The following is a 20,581-nucleotide window of genomic DNA, read 5'->3' as shown; positions in this document are numbered from 1 at the left end:
ATGGTTGTACCTATAAAATCCACGTGTATACTAAAAAAAACAATTTGAAGTAGAAAATGTATCCATTTTCTGTGTCTTCAGTTGAAGGCATTCGACTGCAGCGATTGCAGATCGTCCGACTCAGCGACTGGCCACAGCAGCGGTCAGCTGATAGGAACTTCCCAGCCCTGCTGCAACCACGCACTGAGCTGATACGTGACGTTCTCCACCGCGTCTCCAAAGTAACTTCCCCGCCGTTCCTCCCTGGAGCTGATCACGACCTTTACTTTAGAAACACAACACTGCAGCCGACAGCGTTTACCTGCCGCCTGCTTTGACGTTTTGTGAAGCGCGTTGTGGAGAGAGAACGGTGAAATTGCTATTCATGGCCGTTTTATAGATTACAGTGTATAAACCAAACATTGATTCAGTGGCTCTATTATCTCGAGGCATTCAGAGAGAAGGTACTGTAATGTGTTAGTGGCACACATACATACTGTCATCAAGGCTCCAACACCAGCGTGATCATTACAAGCTATCTGCTTCACTCTCAAGAACGGGCCTTTTTCCAGATGAAGGCTTTGAGTCTGCTGTTTTTTCTCCTTTCACCTCCCTAAACAGCCACACCGAAGACTAAGTGTACATTTAGTCTTCAGTGTGGCGAATTTTGGATGTCTGCTGCAGAAGCTGAGCGTCGTCACACCATGTTTGAATTAATTAATGCAGAAATGATTCATTTCAAAGCATAAATGAGTAAAAATATGTCAATAAATCTATCATACTGATTTTTTTAGGATGTACAAAGTATTTTTGGAAGCAGAAACCATTTCAGCAACAGGTCAACCGTCCAATCAGAGAAGCTGCTCTCTTCTGATTGGCTGACAGTTTTCAGCATGTTCAGATTTGTGGTCTGTCGTATTCCTCCTGTTTCTCTGTGCACTTGAAGACGACGGGGTTCATCCACACCATCTTTAAATATAGAAAGGAAAGGGAAGAAGGAACTGCCACTTTTAGGACACAGTAATTCGGAGATAATACTGACATGAAATATTTAGGCAGAGGTCTTCATCTGTAAGAGCCTGAATCTTTCCCCTGTAGGGAAAATAATTAACTGCCATATTTCTTTGACTTTTTCTGATTGCATTCAAGTCTCCTGTCAAAATTGAAGGCCTTTAACGTTTGAGGTGGAAAATAAAATTATCTCGGCCCTTTCACCGAGAATAAAACGTAGGTTTTTACGTGATGTCGTTTTGACCTTGGATGTGATTAGCCTATTTTTCAAGTACACAGTAACAGAATCCGACTTTGCACGTGTAATTGATAGATGTTTTTTGTTTGTTTGTTTGTTTGTTTTTTTGCTAACGGAGCATTTCACTCCACATGTGGCAAAAATATTAGTTTTCAAGGAAACAAACAAACGATGCTCCACATTTAATGTACTGAATGTAGAGGAGAAAGTTTTCCCTGATAACAGTCGCCAGCTGAAGGTGAACTTTATCTGATCATATGATCAGACTTGATAATAGTAAGTAACTAATTGAAATTAGTTTGAATCTGTATACTCCATGGATGGAGTTATTAATATGCATTGTAGATTGATGTTTTATAGGCAGGTTACTTTTTCATATCGATGCCATCTGATAGTCCAGGTCGGGGGCCACCCAAGATAAATATGCAGCAAACAAAAACAAAAACAAAACACCACCTTTTATCTGGTTGTAATCCACATTATGACATGCAGACGTTGCTTCATTTTACAAGATGACAAGCCAAAAAAGCAGAGAGGCACCGCTCCAGTTTATCTCCCATAATGTAGAACAGATCGGAGTCTGTGTTATGAGGGTTGCTCATGCAGAGCATCCTATCTCTTAATGCCGTTTTGAAGAGCGTTCACGGTCTCTGTCACCTTTTATACACTCTAAACAGCTGGTTGACTTCGTTTATTAAACTGCAAAATGCGAAGCAAATGATCGCTGAGTGTCAGCGGAGGGAAAAATCTGTTCTATCTTCTGCACCAATGCAGAAGACAAAACCTTTGCAGCGCACAGCAGAGGGGAGAGGTCGCATGCTTTACTATGGTAACAATGCTCGGAGAAGAAGAATACTTGTTTCCAAGGTGACGTGTGTTGCTGTAACATTGCAAATGAAGGTACAGGAGATGACAAGATGCTCTTCCTCGGAGGGGGGAAAAAAAAACAAAAACAAACACGTTACATCAAGTCGTGGTTGTTGTCTCATCTCATCTGGTTGAGGTTTCTTGTTCCTAAAATAAAAATTCTCCCCCCTGATAATATCTCATTCAAGTGTTTTGGATTGAAACACGCATCTTAAATCTGCATCTGAATTATCTCATCATTGGTGCGGAGAGTGAAATTGTTCATGTTGTTGTTCTCCCTGAGAGAGAAACAGAGAAACATCCATCCAAATATAGAAGAGATCATCCCCAGAGCCCACAGATTCATGAAGCAGTCCCCCTTCAATCCCCTTCCTAGTTCTAATCTCAGTCACAATCATAATGATGCTTTGTACAGTATTATAATCCAGAAGATTACGCAAATGGTGAAATAAAAAAAAACAAAAACAAATTCTTATATTGTACCTTCAACAGGAGGCAACATTAAGGCCAAAGCAATCTGATCATCTATACTGAGTGCTGGTTTCCCACCTCTCCTCTGGGAATGTATCACCTGATGTTATAGGCTCAAAGTCATTTCTCTTTAACCTCCCCAACACAGAGGCCTCACAGATTACATGATGCCAGAGCTCATAATACGTCCAACGCTGATTTGCTGCCAAGACCCCAGTTTTAATTAAGCACTTTTGTCTGGGGGAAGCCAACAGCAGCATTAATGAAAGGGACGGGCAATGTGGGAGAACTTGGGAGGGATATAAATAGCAGCTTTTGTAGGCTAGGATTCCCTGTCGGGCTGGAGCCAAGCTAATAGCAGATCACGCCAGCTGATTAGCATAGACACGCTCCCCTGGTTGTGGATGCAGATGTGCTGCAGACAGAGCAACATGTTTGTTCTTGTTTTTTCTTGCCCTCCATAAGATAAAAGTTTTGTGTGCGTTATATATGTCAGTGTACACATGCATAAATATACTAATAAGAGCCTGGTACAGTATCTGCCTTGTGTTGTTTGAATCAGGCTTGTATTTCTCATCCTGTTGTTGTTTAGTGTGTTTGTCTCTCTTGCTGTGGACAGCTGGCTAAACATAGAACGGGAGACTTTGTACGGAGGTGTTTTCAGCAGAGTTTCAGTGCAGCCCGTTGGCAGAAAATGTCAAGTGAAATAAGGCTTTGGAGTTAAGTCCCTCCGAGGGGTCTCTCTCAAAAGCCAACGTTTTTTGCACGAACACGTCGTAATATTTATTCAAAGAGAAGAAGCCCAAACAGAATTTGAATTTCTCTTTTTTCTTTTTTGTTCTTTAAGAAGAAAGTACCTGCACTTTTTAATGAAACTGGTGATCCAACGGGGCAATAGAGTGACTAATTGGTGAATCATTATGCACAGTGATCCCTTTGCATTAGATAAGGAGAGAAATGAATGGTTAAAGCTCTCCTGTGGAGTTTTCTTATAAACAAGCTGTTATCTTTAAATTAACTGTTTCTCCTCCAAAACCTTCCGTATGTGTCCTCTAGGCCCAAGAAACGTGTTGAATTTATTTTTGCCTTTGTGCAAAAACAACAAATGCAAATATGTGTTCCGCTGCCTACGTGCTTTTTTTTCTGACATTTTTAAAAAATCAATACTCCACATTTTGATATATATTAAAAAAAAGGCCCTAACACTTCCACAAACGTGTCACATTTCCGTGTTGCTGAACGGCTGTTCTCTATTTAGATTGCAGCAGTTACTTAACTGCAACTGTGAAAATCCCGTTGCTTCAAGTAGGAAGTCGTCACTTGTCGAATTTGAGGCCGGAGAGGTGAAGATGATGAGGCACAAACGCTCCGGACGTCTGAGAGTCAACAGTTTAAGTCGCTCAGTGGTAGATTAAGGTGTGCTGACACATATGATATTAGTTTATATAAATCCATGCTAAACTTTTACCAGGTAAACTGTCGTTTATGGCCCACAGGATGTAATTTGTGCTTCAGAATTGGCATTCGCTTTGAATGAATAGATGAGTGCATCCTGCCGTTTCTCCATATTGCGCTCTTTGAGCTGAAGAAAAATAACAGTTGTTCAAGGTCACGCTACTCTGGTGCAAAGTAACTCATCACAGTCTTGGATAAAACAAACCTCAGGACACATATGAGAACATAAAGCCTTTCCTTTCTCCTTTAATGGTAGGTTTCTGAATCTTAATGCACGTTTTGAGTTTTTTTTAACCATTTACAAACGTGCAAAATTGTAGAAACCAAGCGGGCCGCCAATAAGAAAAAGAAAATTATGAAAGAGGATGTGTAAAGCTTTTACCACAATCCTGTCTGTGAACCCTAAAAGGCCTGGTATGTAATATGAACTACAATTATCATTTTAGAATATCTTCCTCTGCCGCTGATTGCCAGCTTTCAGATGAAGAGCTTTTTCCTCTATACAGTACGTGTCTCTATTCTTAGCTGCAGCCAGCACCAGAATGTGAATATTAATCTGGTCTGTCTAACGAAACCAGAGGATTCCCACCTCTCTGTGAGGTTAACTTGGTCTTTAACAGGAAGCCCATCAGTCATCGTCCTGCAGCCAGGCGCCGTGACAGTAATTAAACCAAACAGGGCAAACTGCCACACACAAGCAGGTGCAGAAATAATTGATCTTTTCTGATGATCATGAAAGAATAATCCAGAATTTATCGCTGTTTAGAATCACTGCATAATCTAAGGGTGCTTATGTATGATAATGCTTAACTGTACAAACAAAAGCGGTTGAAACAAAATTCAGTAATATCAAGTCATTCACTCCAAAGAGTTTTGTCTACCCTTAAAAGCTAGATCAAACCCTGCTGGTGCTTCAGGAGCTCATATTTCACTTGCTTTGGCACACATCTGGCAACCAAACGTGAAACGAGCAGCCTTTGGTGCTTTATCTGTCAGCCTCGTAACGCTCGCACATCAGAACAGAGCTGGCGAGCCCAGCGACCGTCGAGGTCTGAGGCGGAGCTGGCACCCTTCCCTCTCCACCCTGAAGAGTTCTGACATATATCTGACAACGGCACTAACCCGTGAGATTTCAGACACTTATCTGGCAACGCTTCGCCCCACCGGGGGCTTTGACTCCACATGGTGCGTCTCAGCCTGGCAACGGCGCCACGTCGGAAGGACAGCGGGGAGCCAGCTGGTGCAGAGGACGGCGCTGGCAACCCACCAGGATTGGCCGCTTTTCTATCATCTCGTGTGTGGCCCTCTGGAATCTGAATGCAGCAACAAAAACAGAGTTGTACCCTCCGAGTAATTCACAATTATTACGGCAATACGTAGTTGTATAGGATCTTTTTCACCAGAAGGTTATTACGCCCTCCTAACTCTAATGTAGTCAGGAAGATGATTCGAGGAAGGAATCCTGGAAATCATCCCTGCAAATGTTTTTGGTTTTACCACTTTTACTTTTGCTTTAACCTCTGACAGGACAGTGCAGGAAGTCAAAAGTTAAGCGGGTTCAGGAACTGGACCGGCTCCACCCTGACCACTCGGCTATCAAAATAAATGCAGCAATTCTGCAGTTCTGTTTTTATTTGGTCTCAAGGCTGCGTTTTAGAGAGACACACAGAATGTAAATTTAACTTCGCTTGCTCCAGAAATGTCTCCTAATTACAGTCACAGTTAAATTTTGCCATAATTGCACAGATGTACAGTCGCGGAAGTGGGTGTCATTTTTCATCATGGAAATAATAATTTAACATAAATCTGTGTGTAATCACCTCATGGATGGGACAATGGGATGACTGCTACTGTTTCCCGTCGTAAAAGATGTTTGTTAGTTTTAAAGTAGAATTATAATTAGTGACTGTCTTCTTTTTTTTTTTAGAGAAACACAATTATAGTTCCATGTTTAAAAAAAAAAAAACAAACAAAAAAAAACTATGATAATACTGTAACACAATGATGACCCCTTTATTTAGACGTCATGTTTTATTGAGGCAGCTTTCAAGTGTCTCCTCTCACACTTTTCCTTGACGGTTCACCCTGCAGCAGATCAGTCCTCCTGTACCCTTGACGTGACCCCATCACTGCATTAAGAGGCCACTGGGGAGCCTCTGCATTTGTTGGAGTCCTGGGAGGGTGATGCTGTCGTGCCTCTAGCTCTCTGTATTCTGCTCTTCTATCACACCATATGCTGGAGTTCGATGGGAAATGTTCTTTGTGCATTCCAGCTATATTGTGTATCTCACGGGCTTAGGAGTGTGTTTATATCTTTCACAGGGATCAGGATAACTACAATGTTAAGCGCCTCTGAGGTAAATTCTGCTCTGTCATTTGTGCACTCTGTTTGGCTTGCTGCAGGTTTTCTACCGTCGACCTCTCTCTCACCGCAGACGTAACGATTTCGAAGCATCGCACACACGTAGGTCATTACACAATGAGGCGTATTTGCTGCTTGGAAATAGACCGTGAGTGAATTAGATCCCCTTGTCTGTTGTCTGTTGCCCTCTGAACGTGTGACTCAGGACTGCAGCGCCGTGGTGCTCAGTCATGCTGAACCCAAAGTGTGAGAGAGAGAGAGAGAGATTGTGCTCTGAAGGCATGTTGGGCAGATGAAGGGGGGAGAAGGAGAGAAGAGAGAGGTTGCCTTTAGGGAAAGCATCCATCTGCACCACCACAGCACCTTACGGAACTGCAGCAAACAAACAAAGACTCCTGGCTGCTGCAGTGACCACAGCATGTTTGGAGAGGTATCACCATCTCCAGTTACTGTGAGCTGTCTCTGCAGCATCTACTGTCAGCACACCTGTGAAGCGGACACTGGTTTCATCGCCCCTTTCTTCTGAAGATAAAAGATTAGTTAACGTGACATCCTTGTGTTTTGGGAATAACACAGTATGTTTAAAACATGATGCCTCGGTCCTTTAAATCTAAATTTAAAGGCGGAGTAACTAACATAATTGGCAGATTTCAGGTCCAGATGAGCACATTTCATGATTTAGTTTAAGCTCTGAAAAACTTGATTGTTCAGTCAGGGAGCTCAGCAGCAGCTCTAAGAAAAGTAAAGATTTTAAAAAATTGATATTCAGCTGCGACAGAGTGAGCCAGAGAGGAGTTTTGCTCTACAGCCTGTGAACTTTGTGTTGTAGTGTAATGGGACACAGCGGCCAAAGCCCAGATCAGGAAAGCAACACATCTGGCGACTCGGCACTCTGAGGGAACTTCAGGACGTTACCCTCCCAAGGACATTGTGGAGATTTTGCATCTTTTGTTCAGATTGTATATGAAACCAGCACATTATCAACAACTTCAACTATCTTCATGTTATCTCCTGGAACCAATTATGGGCATTTCTTTTTTTCTTTGTCGACCTAACAAGGCCATTTCTCTAGTTGTGACGGATGTAGTCGGCACATATCGGTGAGTTGTTTGGGGTCGCCGATCCATCCACGTTTCTTTATCTCGGCACCTCAGCTTGCCTGGCCGCTGGCAGACATTTTCATCCCATTCCGCCTCGACTCCGTGTTCATGTTTGATTTCTGCCTGACTGGACTTGACACTCTCTCTCTCTCTCTCCTTGCTGCTTCTGCTGCTGCATTGCCCTGGAAATGGGGAAATGGGGGTCCTGATTATGGGCGCGGTGTAAACATACACTCTGCTCGAACCTCCCAGGTCTGTGAACTTTAAATGGACAGAACGATTGTTCATTCATGTGCAAAGGGAGAGAATTGTTTTTGATCACTGGGTGCTGCGCTCCTGAAAGCTGTTTCTTGAATGCAGGCTGACTCTCAGGTGGTCTCCCTCTTGCTACAGAGACCTTTCATGAAATGCCAGAGATTCACAGGACCAAGCCTTCAGCGCTAATTTGTTTTGAACAGCGCCGGAGGCCATTCGACTTTCGGTGGTTCCCTACAGAGAGAAAAGGAGGCAGCAACAGTGCTAATGTTTAACTGCATGTCTTCTCTCCTCATCTCATGTGCTGTCCGGATAAGATGTGATATACGTTTAGATGCCTTTACTATCAAATTCTTTTGTACGTGTTGTGTATGACATGAAAACCTTCTTATCTAGAACGATTTGACCTTTTAAAGCCAACATTGCTGCGAAGAGACACCTTTGGATCATCATAGAGGTATTTTTTCGAGCCAACCTCAGTCGGGTCTGCAGCAGGTGCCTCGGATAGCATCGCGTCTGGAGTCCGCCGCTGTGAATTTCATCCGGGTCCATATAATTCACACAGGAACACTGAGCGTGCTCCGAAGATGGTGCTGGAAGTGGACGATAACGTGGGCTGCACAGAAGCGTCTCAGATGACTGGATGAGACAAGAACAGGAGACCAAGCTTTCTATTAGACGGTTTTGAATGCTGACCTCAGAGGCACCGGCCCCACCTCAGCCATCTGACCATTACTTCTCCAATTTCCAAGACAAATTGTACTCTGAGCTATTTCTGTGAGCTTCTCTGTCGGTGTAGCTCAGTAAGAGGCAGTGTGTGCGCACGCAGTGGGTCAAAATGTCATATGTGTAGTATCACGTTCATTTGTATTTATTTCCAAACTGTATTTTGAGATGCTTTCTCCTGAGCACCTCTCTGACCTCGTTTCCAAGCTGACAAGGCAGTTTGCTCTTAACCTTGACGCCTCTTGAAGAAACAACCTCCACTCGACTGGCCCCTTTTTCACATGCTCAGGAAATGTCAAACATATTATGTGGTCCTTTTTAACAGATTGAAAGAAGTCCGCACTTGGTAGTGAAAAGGCCCGCGGGTAATTCTTCTGTAGGTCAAACTCAACAAATGCTTCTCATTCACATGGCCAGATGCCATTATATTTAGGTGGACTGACCCTTTAAAGCAATAACCCATGAAATGCCAGTGAAGCAAGCCGCCATAATCTCTCCCAAACACACCGCTTGCTCTTAAATGGATCAAAATGCTGAGTCGGTGATCCTTAATTCACGCTCTTTGATATTTACAACGCATTTAGCTTTAATGTTGTGTTCAGGACTAAGTACACACTAAAATGGCACAATATACAATGTTTATAGTCCACCGTTAACTCGTATCTGAAATGGCATTATCGCTTTGATGGATTGCGTTACGATTCGTTCTCATCGGTGTTGTCAAATAGTAGTAAATGTTAATGGTCGGGTCCTCACCCGTCCTGAGCTTTGGAACCTCAGAGGCAGTTACAGGTTTTCTCCAATGCTGCTCAGTCATTTCTCAGACATATTTTAATCTCCTCCTCTTGCGCAGCATACTTTAGTGTGTAAGGGATTTTTCATTCCATTTCATTTTTGCGTTTTGTGGTTCTTTCCTGTAAAAGGGGGGGGGTGGCTTTGATAAAGCCAAGGTTCAGGTCAGCGGGGTCAGGACTCACTGAGGATTGAGGATTGCATTTCAGTCTCCACTGCCGACAGAACAGCCAAGACACTAAGCAGGAGAAGACGTGGAAATGTCAACCATCACTGCCGGACGAGTATCGTCTGTGTGCTTGTTGTTTTCCGTCATGTTCCCTTTCCGAGGGCATCCTTCTCACCTTCTTGTCAGCGCCCTACTTTGTCCTTTTAAGGTTCATGGGACGGAGTTTTGGATTTTCCTGATCTAACAGATCTCCTTCTGATCTGAGCATCAGACGGTGTGCTGCTTTGATGCACAGAGAGTGTTTTGTTTATTGTGTCTGCGGCTGCGTGTTATCTGCATGGACAGGGATTGAATCATCAATGCTCCAAAGCCCACTCTCTCTCTCCCCTGACTGTAATCTGTGCAAATCCCACCACTTGTCTGATGAATTTTCCAAAGGTGGCACCTCGCCCGTACCGAAGCGCTCTGTTGCTCAGTTGGTTATGAGCCTAACTAAAATTGCCATCTTTATCTGGCAAGCAGACTTTGATTTACGATACTACGCTGAGGCTCACGTTCGATGGCTTTCATCTCAGAGCTTCAGGCAGAACATGACTGCACATCAGTGAAACTTTGCCTGCAGACTAAATTCTCGTCATAACTCTGGTCTGCACGCGACGCCTCGAGGAATTAGCACTCCAGCAATTAGTCGACTTATCGTCAACCTGCCAAAATTGAAGTCATTGATCAGGAAAATAGTCCGTCTGGCTACCAACTAACAACGGTGCCTTTAAGCCTGTGAATACGGGCAGTGAGAGCTGGGAAGATAGCCTTCAGTTCTAAGGCTTCATTGATAACAAAACTAATTGTCAGTCGTAGTAATAATACTGTTTGCCAGGCAAGCCAGAGAGCAGAAAAGGACACAGGGTGGACAGAGTCACCTTCTCCTGTTGAATGACAGTCTCAGCACATCCCCGGGACAAAAATAAAAAAATAAACCCCCACAGACAGTTGGTCCCGTCTGGAGCTGTGGGTAATAGGTGATTGATGGTCTGACATTTCCAGCCGTGCTTGTTTGGGTGTTTCACAGCGATATGCAGCTTTGTTGCTTGCCTTGGTGCCAAACATTATTAAGACTAAATGAGAAGAGTGTGACAAAACATTAGATGTGAGGAACAGAGGCCCAGGCGTCCTCATTGGGTAATAAAACGCCCCCCCGCCCCCCCATGACCTTTTGAATATGGACACGGCAGCGCCATGCATTACAGTGGCATCAATTTATGACCGCGCCGTTCACTGGAGCTGAGCGTGTCGGGCTGACAGCACACGTATTGGACAGGGGATGTCTATGGGATGCTTTCTTTCATAGCCTCGCCCTCATTTCCCCAGTGAAAGCCAAATAATCTATCTCAGGATGAGGCCGGCTGCTTCTTTGCCTTGACATTGCCCCTCTCAGACAGAAATCCTCCACCCAGACGCAGACACAAGTCTAAGGTGGATTGTTTTTGTACAAGAGGAGCAGGAGCTTCCTATGTGCTTTTCACAGCACACCAGACGGGAACAGTTATTCCAATTGATTTGGTGCCTCTGCGACCTGAGGATGGATATTGGCTATTGAAACTTATTAGAGTGTATATATTATCTATTTCCTCCCAAACGAGATTGAAATTACTATTCCTGTCAGATAAAATGAGGATATCTTCACCTCTGGGACAGGACTGCTTTTATTCTGAAATACAACACGTTTGATATTTGATTTGTGTCGTCAGCCTTTATTTGGTTGGCTGGTTAGTTGGCTAACTTTATTAAAGACAGACATTTCCAGCTCCGGGGTTTTTCAGGTTACGGGTTGAAGGCTACGTCTGATGCTGTGATGGGGGCTGTCTCGGTAGGTGGGGCGAGTTCAAAAGAGATCAAAATTAGTTATTAGTCGCTGGGAAGGCGGTAAATTTTCCGGCGATAATTTCCACTCAGAAATTTATGACTTGGCCTCAAGGGGCCTTTTCAGCACAGACGCGACCCCTCTTACCTCCCCAGCTAAAGGTTATTGTAAATCACACTCCGCCATCACACTCTTTCCAACATACACATCCACTCCCACAAACATCCTTTCTGACCTTTCATTTTCCTCTTTTAATCTGTTGTACATGTCTGCTGTGCTTTACCTGGAGTAATCCTCTCCCAGCTACAAGTAGCTGTTTTTCATTTTGTCGTTTCTTCCCCTCTTGCCCCATTAAAAGCATCAGCTCAGAGACCAGTCCGCCGCTGGCCTGACGCAGCGCCACGACGGCACGAGCGCATTCAGCGCCGCCAACCATTGTCCGGCTCCCTTCTTGCTCTTTTGTCTCCGTAGCTCATTTATTCAACCGTTTGACTGTCCAGCTCCAAAAACAATCAGGAGGTAATCAAGCTGAATATAATCAATTCCTTATTGAACTGAGCAAATTCAGCGGTTTCCCCTTTACTCATGGCTGGCTCATTTTAAGTTAATGGTTAATTGTGAATGATTTATTTCTACAAGGTTCATTACACACATGCCATCTCCTTCCGGAAAGTGCCATTAGATTTAATGTGGACCCTTTAGAGGATATACATAAAAAAGATGTAAAAGCAGGCAGCGCTGTTGCCATTCAGGTGTTGTTTGTGTTGCGAAAAAGCAAACAAACCATAAAGCAGGATGTGTGTACAGCAGCCCCCTATAGCTCGTCTGCATCGTTCAAGTGCTTTTGTTTGAGGAGCTCTTTGAAGCAGCGATGGCTACACAACCTGCCGCTTTCTCTTGGAGGAATCAAAGGACCGTATAGCTGACAAACGTAGGAATATTAATGACCTGGATGTTCTCACATCGGTTCGGTGGACACTCTTAGACTGCACGACAGCAACGGCTCAGCTGTCAGTGAAGTCGGCGGGCGGCCGTCGCGTTACTTTGACAGATAAAAGAGGGAAACCACGCCGCTCCTGGAGAGGAGTCATTGATAAAAGCATGTTGGGTGCTTTTGTAACAATTGTCATCTACCTTCAACTCATCTCTGAAGGAGAAGGAGAGCTCCCTCAGCACAGATAGACTTCTTGAATATTTAAAGCTGAAGGAAATGAACCTGCTGGCTGAGCTGAAATTCGCACGGAGGCTCTTCCTCAAGGTCTCTGCGGCTCCACGGTGTCCAATTGGGAGTGTCTGTGTCAAATCCCTCTTTATCAGCACAATACAGGCCAAGAGCAGTCCTAGGTGGACTACCGTGGTGGGATTTTAAGAGGCATCACTTAGAAGGCTAAACCTATTCAGGTACTACGCTCGTAACTTCTTGTTGTGGTCTAAACATGAAAATGGAGATGAAGATGACGTAGTTCCACTTTTTTGGAAACTTCAAATGTTCATGGAAATCGAGTTGGTCGAGGCTGTTAGTGTTAGAAGATTAAAAAACTGATGTTTGAATAATTCGAATCCATCAAAACACTTTTTATTGTAATTCTTTTTAAGATCAATGCAGAAAGTACATAATGCACATCATGCATTATTTATACACCATAAAATAAAAGATATGTGTGTAGTAAAATACATTGAAAGTAGACATGTGTGGGATTAAGGGGGTGTTGGAGCGGATCAGTCAACAAGATAAAAGAGAAATAAGAGTTTTCAGGAGGAGCCCACATCTCCAGTGTAGCCTACGATTAAAAAAAAAAAAAAAAAAGACAATCTTTATGACTTTGCATTGGTAGCCTTGTTGCACAGCGTTGCGTTCTCATTCATTTTGCACTGAATGTTTAAATACCATCTTGTTTATGTTAGTTAATCCGCAGCATGTGCGGACATTTGTTGACTGCGGGAATGCAGCGTTCATATTGATGGCAGCAGGCAGGCCTCATCATTTATTCATCAGCTCCCTCTGCCCTGTCCTGCCTTTGGTCTCTCGCTGTAAATATAACACTCTTAATCAAATATTAAAGATTTACAGTAGAGCTTTCTGAACCTCAGCTCTTTGTAATACCTGAGAAAGCACAAATACCACAATAATACTTCTGTTTTGTACTCATCCTTCATTATCGGATACTTTCCCAGTGTTTTGTTTCGTTTTTTTTTTTTTTTTTTTTTTTGGTGCACCAAATGCGAGTCACGATGCAATCATAAAGAGCTTCTGCAGTTTGAAAGCCTCTCGCTGTGAAAATCTGTCAGAATCTGTCTAATTTATTCTTGACAACAGAGTCTAAAGGTTACAGTCTAAACTATTTTTTTTTCTTTCAGTCTAATTTTAGGCTTTTGACAAATTGCTGTTGGTTTCAGATAACAAATCTCATCATTCCTGCTCAGACTTCCTACAGTTTAGCTGCAGGAGATGGATGTTGCATCATCACATGGGTGGCAGGTTTTTTTTTTTTTTTTTTTCGTGTACCCCCCCTCCCCTCCTCAATCTGCTCTCTATGTTTAACTCAGTGACTCAGCATCCTGTCAATCACACCACCACTTCTCTGCCTCTCCTGATAGTGATGCACAACTGCCAGGGTTCGTTTTTAGCCTGGAAAGTGTTGACTATCCTGCACAGCTCCGCTTAACAAGAAAGAGAAAAGAAATAGAAACTATTGCTGCGGCTGTAATTTCGGCCGACAGTCGGCCCACTCAGGGAGGAAGCCTTTGTCCACCATTTCATTTAGAGTTCACCTTCCAGGCAGAGTCCATACTCGTGTGCACACACACAACCTGATATATTGCAGTGCTAGGCAGTTTACCCAGGTAATGAGAAGGTGGGGGGGGGGGGGGCCCAGCGGCCCGGTGGGTCATGGGTAAAATAGTGCTAGAGAGAGGCTTGGAGCAAAACCTCAGCTCATCCAAGTGGAATTTTATCCTTCCCAGCTGTTTGAACGGACTATAAAATAAAGCAGTAACACTTCATCAGAACTGTCCGGCGCTAAAACGACTTTCACCTTCAATCACATCTCAAGCAAAAGCGCCGGTGGAACTATTAAGAACTGCCGCAGCTTTGCACCGGCTTGTTTGTTTATCTATTTTAAATCTTATTTACCTGTAGTCTCTGCAATCAAAACCTACTAATTACCACAAACGGCGGAAACTCCTGCTGCTGGCAGCATCCCTCCCATCAGCGTCCCCGGGGCCCCTACAGGCCCCCGCTGGGTGTGCAGGTATATGTGTGCACGCTGAAGGCTGCACCACTCGCTGTATACCTGACTTGTAAAAACCTCAGCAGAGGTGAAAGTCCGCTTAACTGATGCATGAAACATTCTCTGTCACACGACGCTCCCGACACCAGGATCGGACTTCTCCTGCTGTCTCTCTGAATCGTGTTTCCGCCACAGTGCGTTTGGCCATTTTCAGGTTATTCATGACGGCAGCACCTGGATGCAGAGTTTCCTGGGAATAGAAATTTGCCAGGTCGGAGTTTTCGTCAAAAGATAAAGCCAAAATAAATATCACTCATTGGAAAGGAAGTCCAATTTCAGTTCAGTGTTGGGTATGGATGGCATGCGCCACACCTCACCACCTTGTTATTTCGATATTCAGCGTTCAGGAGCAGTTAAATACATTTTACAGAAGCTGGCTGTTAGTTCAGCTGCACTCTTGTGTGCACGGTAATTCAAGAGTTAAATTACTTTCCAACATTTTCTTTGTCATGACACCCTGAACCATAAAAGGAAAGAAATAATTATTTTACTTTTATTTTACCGTCACTTCTCCAGAGTGCTGCTGAGGCATGCCCAGGCCACGTCAGGCTGTCAGCTCCACACACCTGTGTGTTGTGTTCGAGCTAAAGATAATTCTGAAAGAGCGATAGCATCAGTGGTGACAAACCTCCTGATTCCCAGCCTGAGGAAAAATCACCTTAGCAGATATTAGACGAAGCCAAAAGAGATATTCCTGCACAGCTTTTGGAATATTGTATAATATATTACATATTTTATTTGGTTTTTAAATCGTCATTTACGCACTATTACGTTACGTACCAGTTACATTTCTGCCTTGAGTAGATTTTCTGTACTTCACTGTTGATATCGATGGTTATGGATGATGCGGACACTGGTTAGAAAAAAGTACATTACAACAATTTTTGTTTGTTACAACCCCAAATATGGCATCTTATAAATGTATAATCACAGAAGAAGTCCCAAACACAGAGCCACTGATGTCGAAATGCAGTAATTTAATTTGTTTTGAAAACGTAACTGCTGCTTGTTTCTTGAAAATGGAACTTGTCTTGTTTGGTGCGTGTCTGAGCGTGTGTCTTTGATAGCGAGCCTTTGTGTGTCTGTGTGTGGTGTAACTCTTGGCTCAGACTAGCTGACAGAACACAGAGAAGTTAATTAAAATGGGTGTCAGCATGCAGAGTTTAGTGTGAGGACAATGGTTATAAAATGAGTCTGAGCAGAATCCACTTTGCTTGTGAATCACGTTGCAGCAGAAGTCTCATAATTCTACAAGTTCAGAGGGGGAAATTTCAGAAGATGTTGTGGAAGAAATGTTGTTTCACTGGAGCCTAAAATCTCTCCAGGTGCTGACAGCGTGGCCTTTAGGAGGAGGCAGGATGAAGAACTTTTGCTTGCCCCCTCGGGTCGTAGCCTTTTCTTTAACTTGGCTCTTCGAGAAACTGTCGTCCAGAGTCGGCGGGTTTTAAGAATGGCTCCGGAGAGCTTCTGCTGAAGGCTGCTGCAGAGGAAGTTTAAGCTTATGAGAGCCGTCGGGGGCTTGTTGGGTCTCACAAGCAGTAAAGCAAATGGTGCAATTTGCAGAAGGGCTTTTTTTTTTTTTATAAGAGGTGACTAATGATAAGCTCCATAACTCTGGGAGGGTATTCTGGATTCACTTTAATTGCCTTTTTTTTTTTTTTTTTTTTAACTTACAGCACACACTCAAGTTTAGAAAACGCAGCTGGGTGAAGTGGAAGTTTCGATCGCTGTTGGGGAGAAGCATCATTTCAGATACAGGAACGTGGTGGTGGGACAAATATGTACCTGTATGCCGTTTCTATGGTAACAGCTGACCTGGTCTCCCCTGTTTATCCACAGCATGTTAACTGCTTTGTGGGGATCAGGAGGATAATAGCATGTTGAAGTTTTAATTAGCCAGAAACCTCCAACCTCTTCCCTCAATGAGAAATCAGCCGGAACTGTTATTTTAGATGATCTCAAACAGGTTGTTTTCAGTACTTAAGTTTCTTGATTTCTTGAGGTTGCTCTGGTTTAGAGTTACGAAACGAGGACCTCAGTCCATCATCGTTGCAGATTTTACTGAGTCACTTCATGAAAGAGGCTTCTAATATACAACATTCAGAGGACTTTGAGTTCAGCAGGAGAACTCGTGTGAATAACAGAACGTAATTGAATCATTTTAGGCCAATTTGAATAAATTGCTGTTAATATTCTAGACATAGTTTGCTTTTTAATTTGGGTGCAGAGACAATTTTAAACACATTAATACAACGGCCTGTTGAATCAGCATCGGTTTGTTTTATCGCTATTCAGACAGCCGCTTCATCAGATCAGAACAGATCGTACACGTGGATCTAATAAATATTGAGACCCACCAAATCTGAATTCGTTATGAGATAATTAAGTCAAGGTAACAAGAGCACAATTGTGATGATTTCATTATGAAGCAACAGGCCAGAAACATTAACAACCACCATGACTGTCTGGGTTTCCGTAGCTGTATAAGGCTTCCCTCATATAGAGTGATAGTCGGTGGTGATTTGGGGATTTTCATGGCGCCTTTGTGCGCTCTATAAGGTCGGTAAGGATTTGTTGCACTACTCTAGCAACGAGACACAATATCGCCACACTCCCTGGAGTTTGTCTGCCATCCTGAGTTATTGTCCTTGTTTCATGAAGGGCAGATGGTGCACAGGCCCTGAATGACAATGTGCATTCACATACACTAAAATCTATTTATTATTCTTTTTGTTTTGTTTTTATTCTTAGTGCATGCTGCATACATTTTGTCAGAGCGCTACACAAATAGCAGCAAATCCTGTTTAGTTTTTGGGTTGTTTATTTTTTTCAAGATTTCAGAACGAGCAGATGGTCATTACTTAATGATTGAACAGTTATTTCAAATTGCAATCAATAAACTGTTCCCCATTGCTATTAAAAGCAGACATTTGTATGTGTGACGTCCTGCAGTAAACACAAACCTGTTGTCAAACACCGAACACGCCAACCACTAAATTAAACCACAAAGCGGCTCACTGCCGTCAGTCAGGAGTCACGCTGAGACAGTTAGCGTGTTTTTGTTCCTGCCTGACGTGAGCCCGACTCTGAAGACGACTTCTTTTTCCCGACTTTGCCTGATGCAGAGCGGCTTGACGGGGACAGAGTGTTGACAGGCCTCTGAAGCTTGTTTACCCGAGTGTCATCAACACAGCTCAGAGCTTTGTGCGTAAAAAATGTGTGTAGAGAAACAGAGGCGCTGTGGGAGACGAGCAGCAGCATCGAATGGGGCTCTAATTGGTCTCTAATTGTAGTTGAGGCTTATTTAAGTCTTCTGTTACCCACTGCAGGAAAATGGGCCGAGAGAAGAGCTGCTGGTTCGAAAACACGGTGCTGCTTCAGACCTGTTAACCAAAAGCTTCCTCTTCTTTGTGTTTTTTTTTTTTTTTTTTTTGAGTTCAACATAATTCGGTGGAGCCCCCGTTTCCTCTCCTCCGCCTCCCTTCCCTTCTTTGCGAACTGCACGTTCAGGCTGTGAAACCGTCCACGCCTCTGTAAAAGTTGCGGTCTGCCGTCCCGTAACCTGCTGCTCCGTCACACACAGCAGTCTGTCGTCCGCAGCTGTTGTTGAGTTTGTAGTACTATCAGGCAGACCACGCACACACACACACACACACACACACGCCACGGTCCTCTCCGTCCTCCCTTGTGCTGCCTCTCAGTGCTCTCGGTTTAATCCACTACACCTGAGCTGATCCTCTTTCCCCCACAGATTACCACGAGGCCAGACTCTGTTGGAACGGCAGAGCTGACCGTATCTCATAGTTAGAATATAAATCTATCTTAGTATCTTTAATTCAAGCATCAACAATAATCATCAAAAGGTCGCAGTAATAGAAAACAGATATTCAAGGTATGTTTAAAGTAAATTTGGAGCACTAGTGTGAAACCTCCTGCTCAGTAAATAGCTTGATCATAATTCTCTAAATGCCAAACGAGGGATATTTAATTGTCATGATTTTGGTTTTGGCTGTGGGTCTGCTCCAGTCCTGTCAAACTGCTCAGAAGGGGACTCGACGTTGTGACGTTGTAATGTTGTGTTGTGTGTGACCAGTGACATCAGTAACTGGTGGAAGAAGCCATCTTCGTTTTTTTCTTTGACATACTTTCATAGTTCGTTGCTCACATCCAACGGGGCCCACTGCTTTATGTTGCATTGCATCACTGCGCCTCAAAGAGCGGAGGGCTGTTACGCAGTGTTGTGTGATGCTAATGTATCTCTTTTGTGTGTTTTGTTTTTTTGTTGTTGTGCAGGAGTTTGCTGCGTTGACCAAGGAGCTGAACGCCTGCAGGGAGCAGCTGCTGGAGAAGGAAGAGGAGATCTCAGAGCTGAAGGCCGAGAGGAACAACACCAGGGTGATGGCAGCTTCCACACAGACACACTCGACAATCGGACGACTGTCTGTCGTTGTATTTTCATCCAGAAGTGAATCTTTGCATTCACAACTCTTGGCCCGCATTTTATGTCAGTCTGGGGAAAAAAAAAAAAAAAAATCCTGCTGCAAACTGTGATAGAGCATCCTGAGGAAGCTTAAACTATCTGGTGGGGACGGTTTTAAGGCTGAAAACGCGCTGAAGCAGCCATGCAGACGGTCTGTTCCCGATGCCAAGACATACCTCATTAGCTTCCTCACATTCTGCCTGAGCATTTTCCCGCTTACTTCTCATGGATGGCTGCTCACCAGTAAAACTGAGTCCAAATGGCACCGATGCCCCGCAGTGTCCGGTTCAAAGTATTTTAAGGAAAGAAAACAAAAAAACTAAAGACGTTACCGACTGAGCTCAAATTTGTGCTGCTGAAATCCCGGATATTCAAATAAAATATATTTCCTCTCTAAAGCAGTAAGCCCACTCTGCTGTTGACAGATAAGGCTCTGTTCTCCAGCCCAGTGCCGATGAAGTGTGTATTTACAGTCTCACACTCTCTGTTTCTGGGTGGAGGAAGAAGATTTGAGCACAACAGTGAGAGAGAAAAAGACAAACAAAGGGGGAGGAGGTGCTGGAAAAAAGTCATTTTCACTCTCTCACTTTATTATCACTTCAGATTGTCAGATGAGCTGCTACCAGGCAAACTTTAATTAAGCTTAGTTTTGCCACTCATAGTTATTTTATAAAAAAAATTATAAAATTATAAAAAAAAAGGCTAATGATCCGCTCAGTTTGTATTTCATGTCACTGGCCTGAAGTTTCCCCCCCCCCCGTTGGTCTATAGATATTATAGGGGGGGGGTTGGTTTTGTATGATTTTATATATTGATGATGACGATCTCTCCCCAGTTGCTGCTGGAACATCTGGAGTGTCTGGTGTCCAGACACGAGCGGTCGCTTCGCATGACGGTGGTCAAGCGGCAGGCTCAGTCTCCCTCGGGGGTGTCCAGTGAAGTCGAGGTCCTCAAAGCGCTCAAGTCCTTGTTTGAACACCACAAAGCCCTCGATGAAAAGGTACGTCCGCCTCCGTTAGCGCCTCTTTAAGCAGCATGTGAACATGGCGTGTTTACTTTGTCTTGATCTTTGAGGTTTTAATCTGAAGGATAAATGCTGAAGTCAGATTTCCCCAGAGGAAAAATTATGATCAATCCCCATCTTCTTTTATAAACTAAACTATAAAAAAGCTTCATACGTCACATCTCTGTCTAATAAAATTGCAAATTCAATTAAATAGAATCATTGAAGCTGTGCTGTCACTTTTGGTGTTTCTGTGTGTTATGATCAGGATTGACACCAAACATTTCTGTTGCACGTTCATCTTGAGCGTGACCAGATATTAATACACATTTAAAATGCTTGAATTTCTATAATCAGTGTAAAAAAAAAAGTATAGTTGTATAGTATAAAAATTTTTTTCCACAAAAACTAATAATACGTGCTGCTGAATGCATTTTAGGAGACACAACTGAGAGGGAGTCTGTTAACTGTTAATGATGTGTCATTATCCTCAAATTTGAGAGGATTTGGGCTTAAAAGTCT

General features: G+C 43.4%; 1 protein-coding gene across 1 annotated transcript in view; it reads left to right on the top strand.

Annotated features, from left to right (window-relative positions):
• The window catches only part of ppfia2 (PTPRF interacting protein alpha 2), a 105,755-nt gene that overhangs the window by 51,317 nt on the left and 33,857 nt on the right, over positions 1-20,581 (top strand). The window contains 2 exon segments of the mRNA XM_029495057.1: positions 18,870-18,971; positions 19,892-20,056. Coding sequence (XP_029350917.1) covers positions 18,870-18,971; positions 19,892-20,056 — 267 coding nt within the window.

Source organism: Echeneis naucrates, chromosome 23 (genome assembly GCF_900963305.1).
Source record: "Echeneis naucrates chromosome 23, fEcheNa1.1, whole genome shotgun sequence".
NCBI lineage: Eukaryota > Metazoa > Chordata > Actinopteri > Carangiformes > Echeneidae > Echeneis > Echeneis naucrates.
This window is presented reverse-complemented; position numbering and strand designations above follow the sequence as displayed.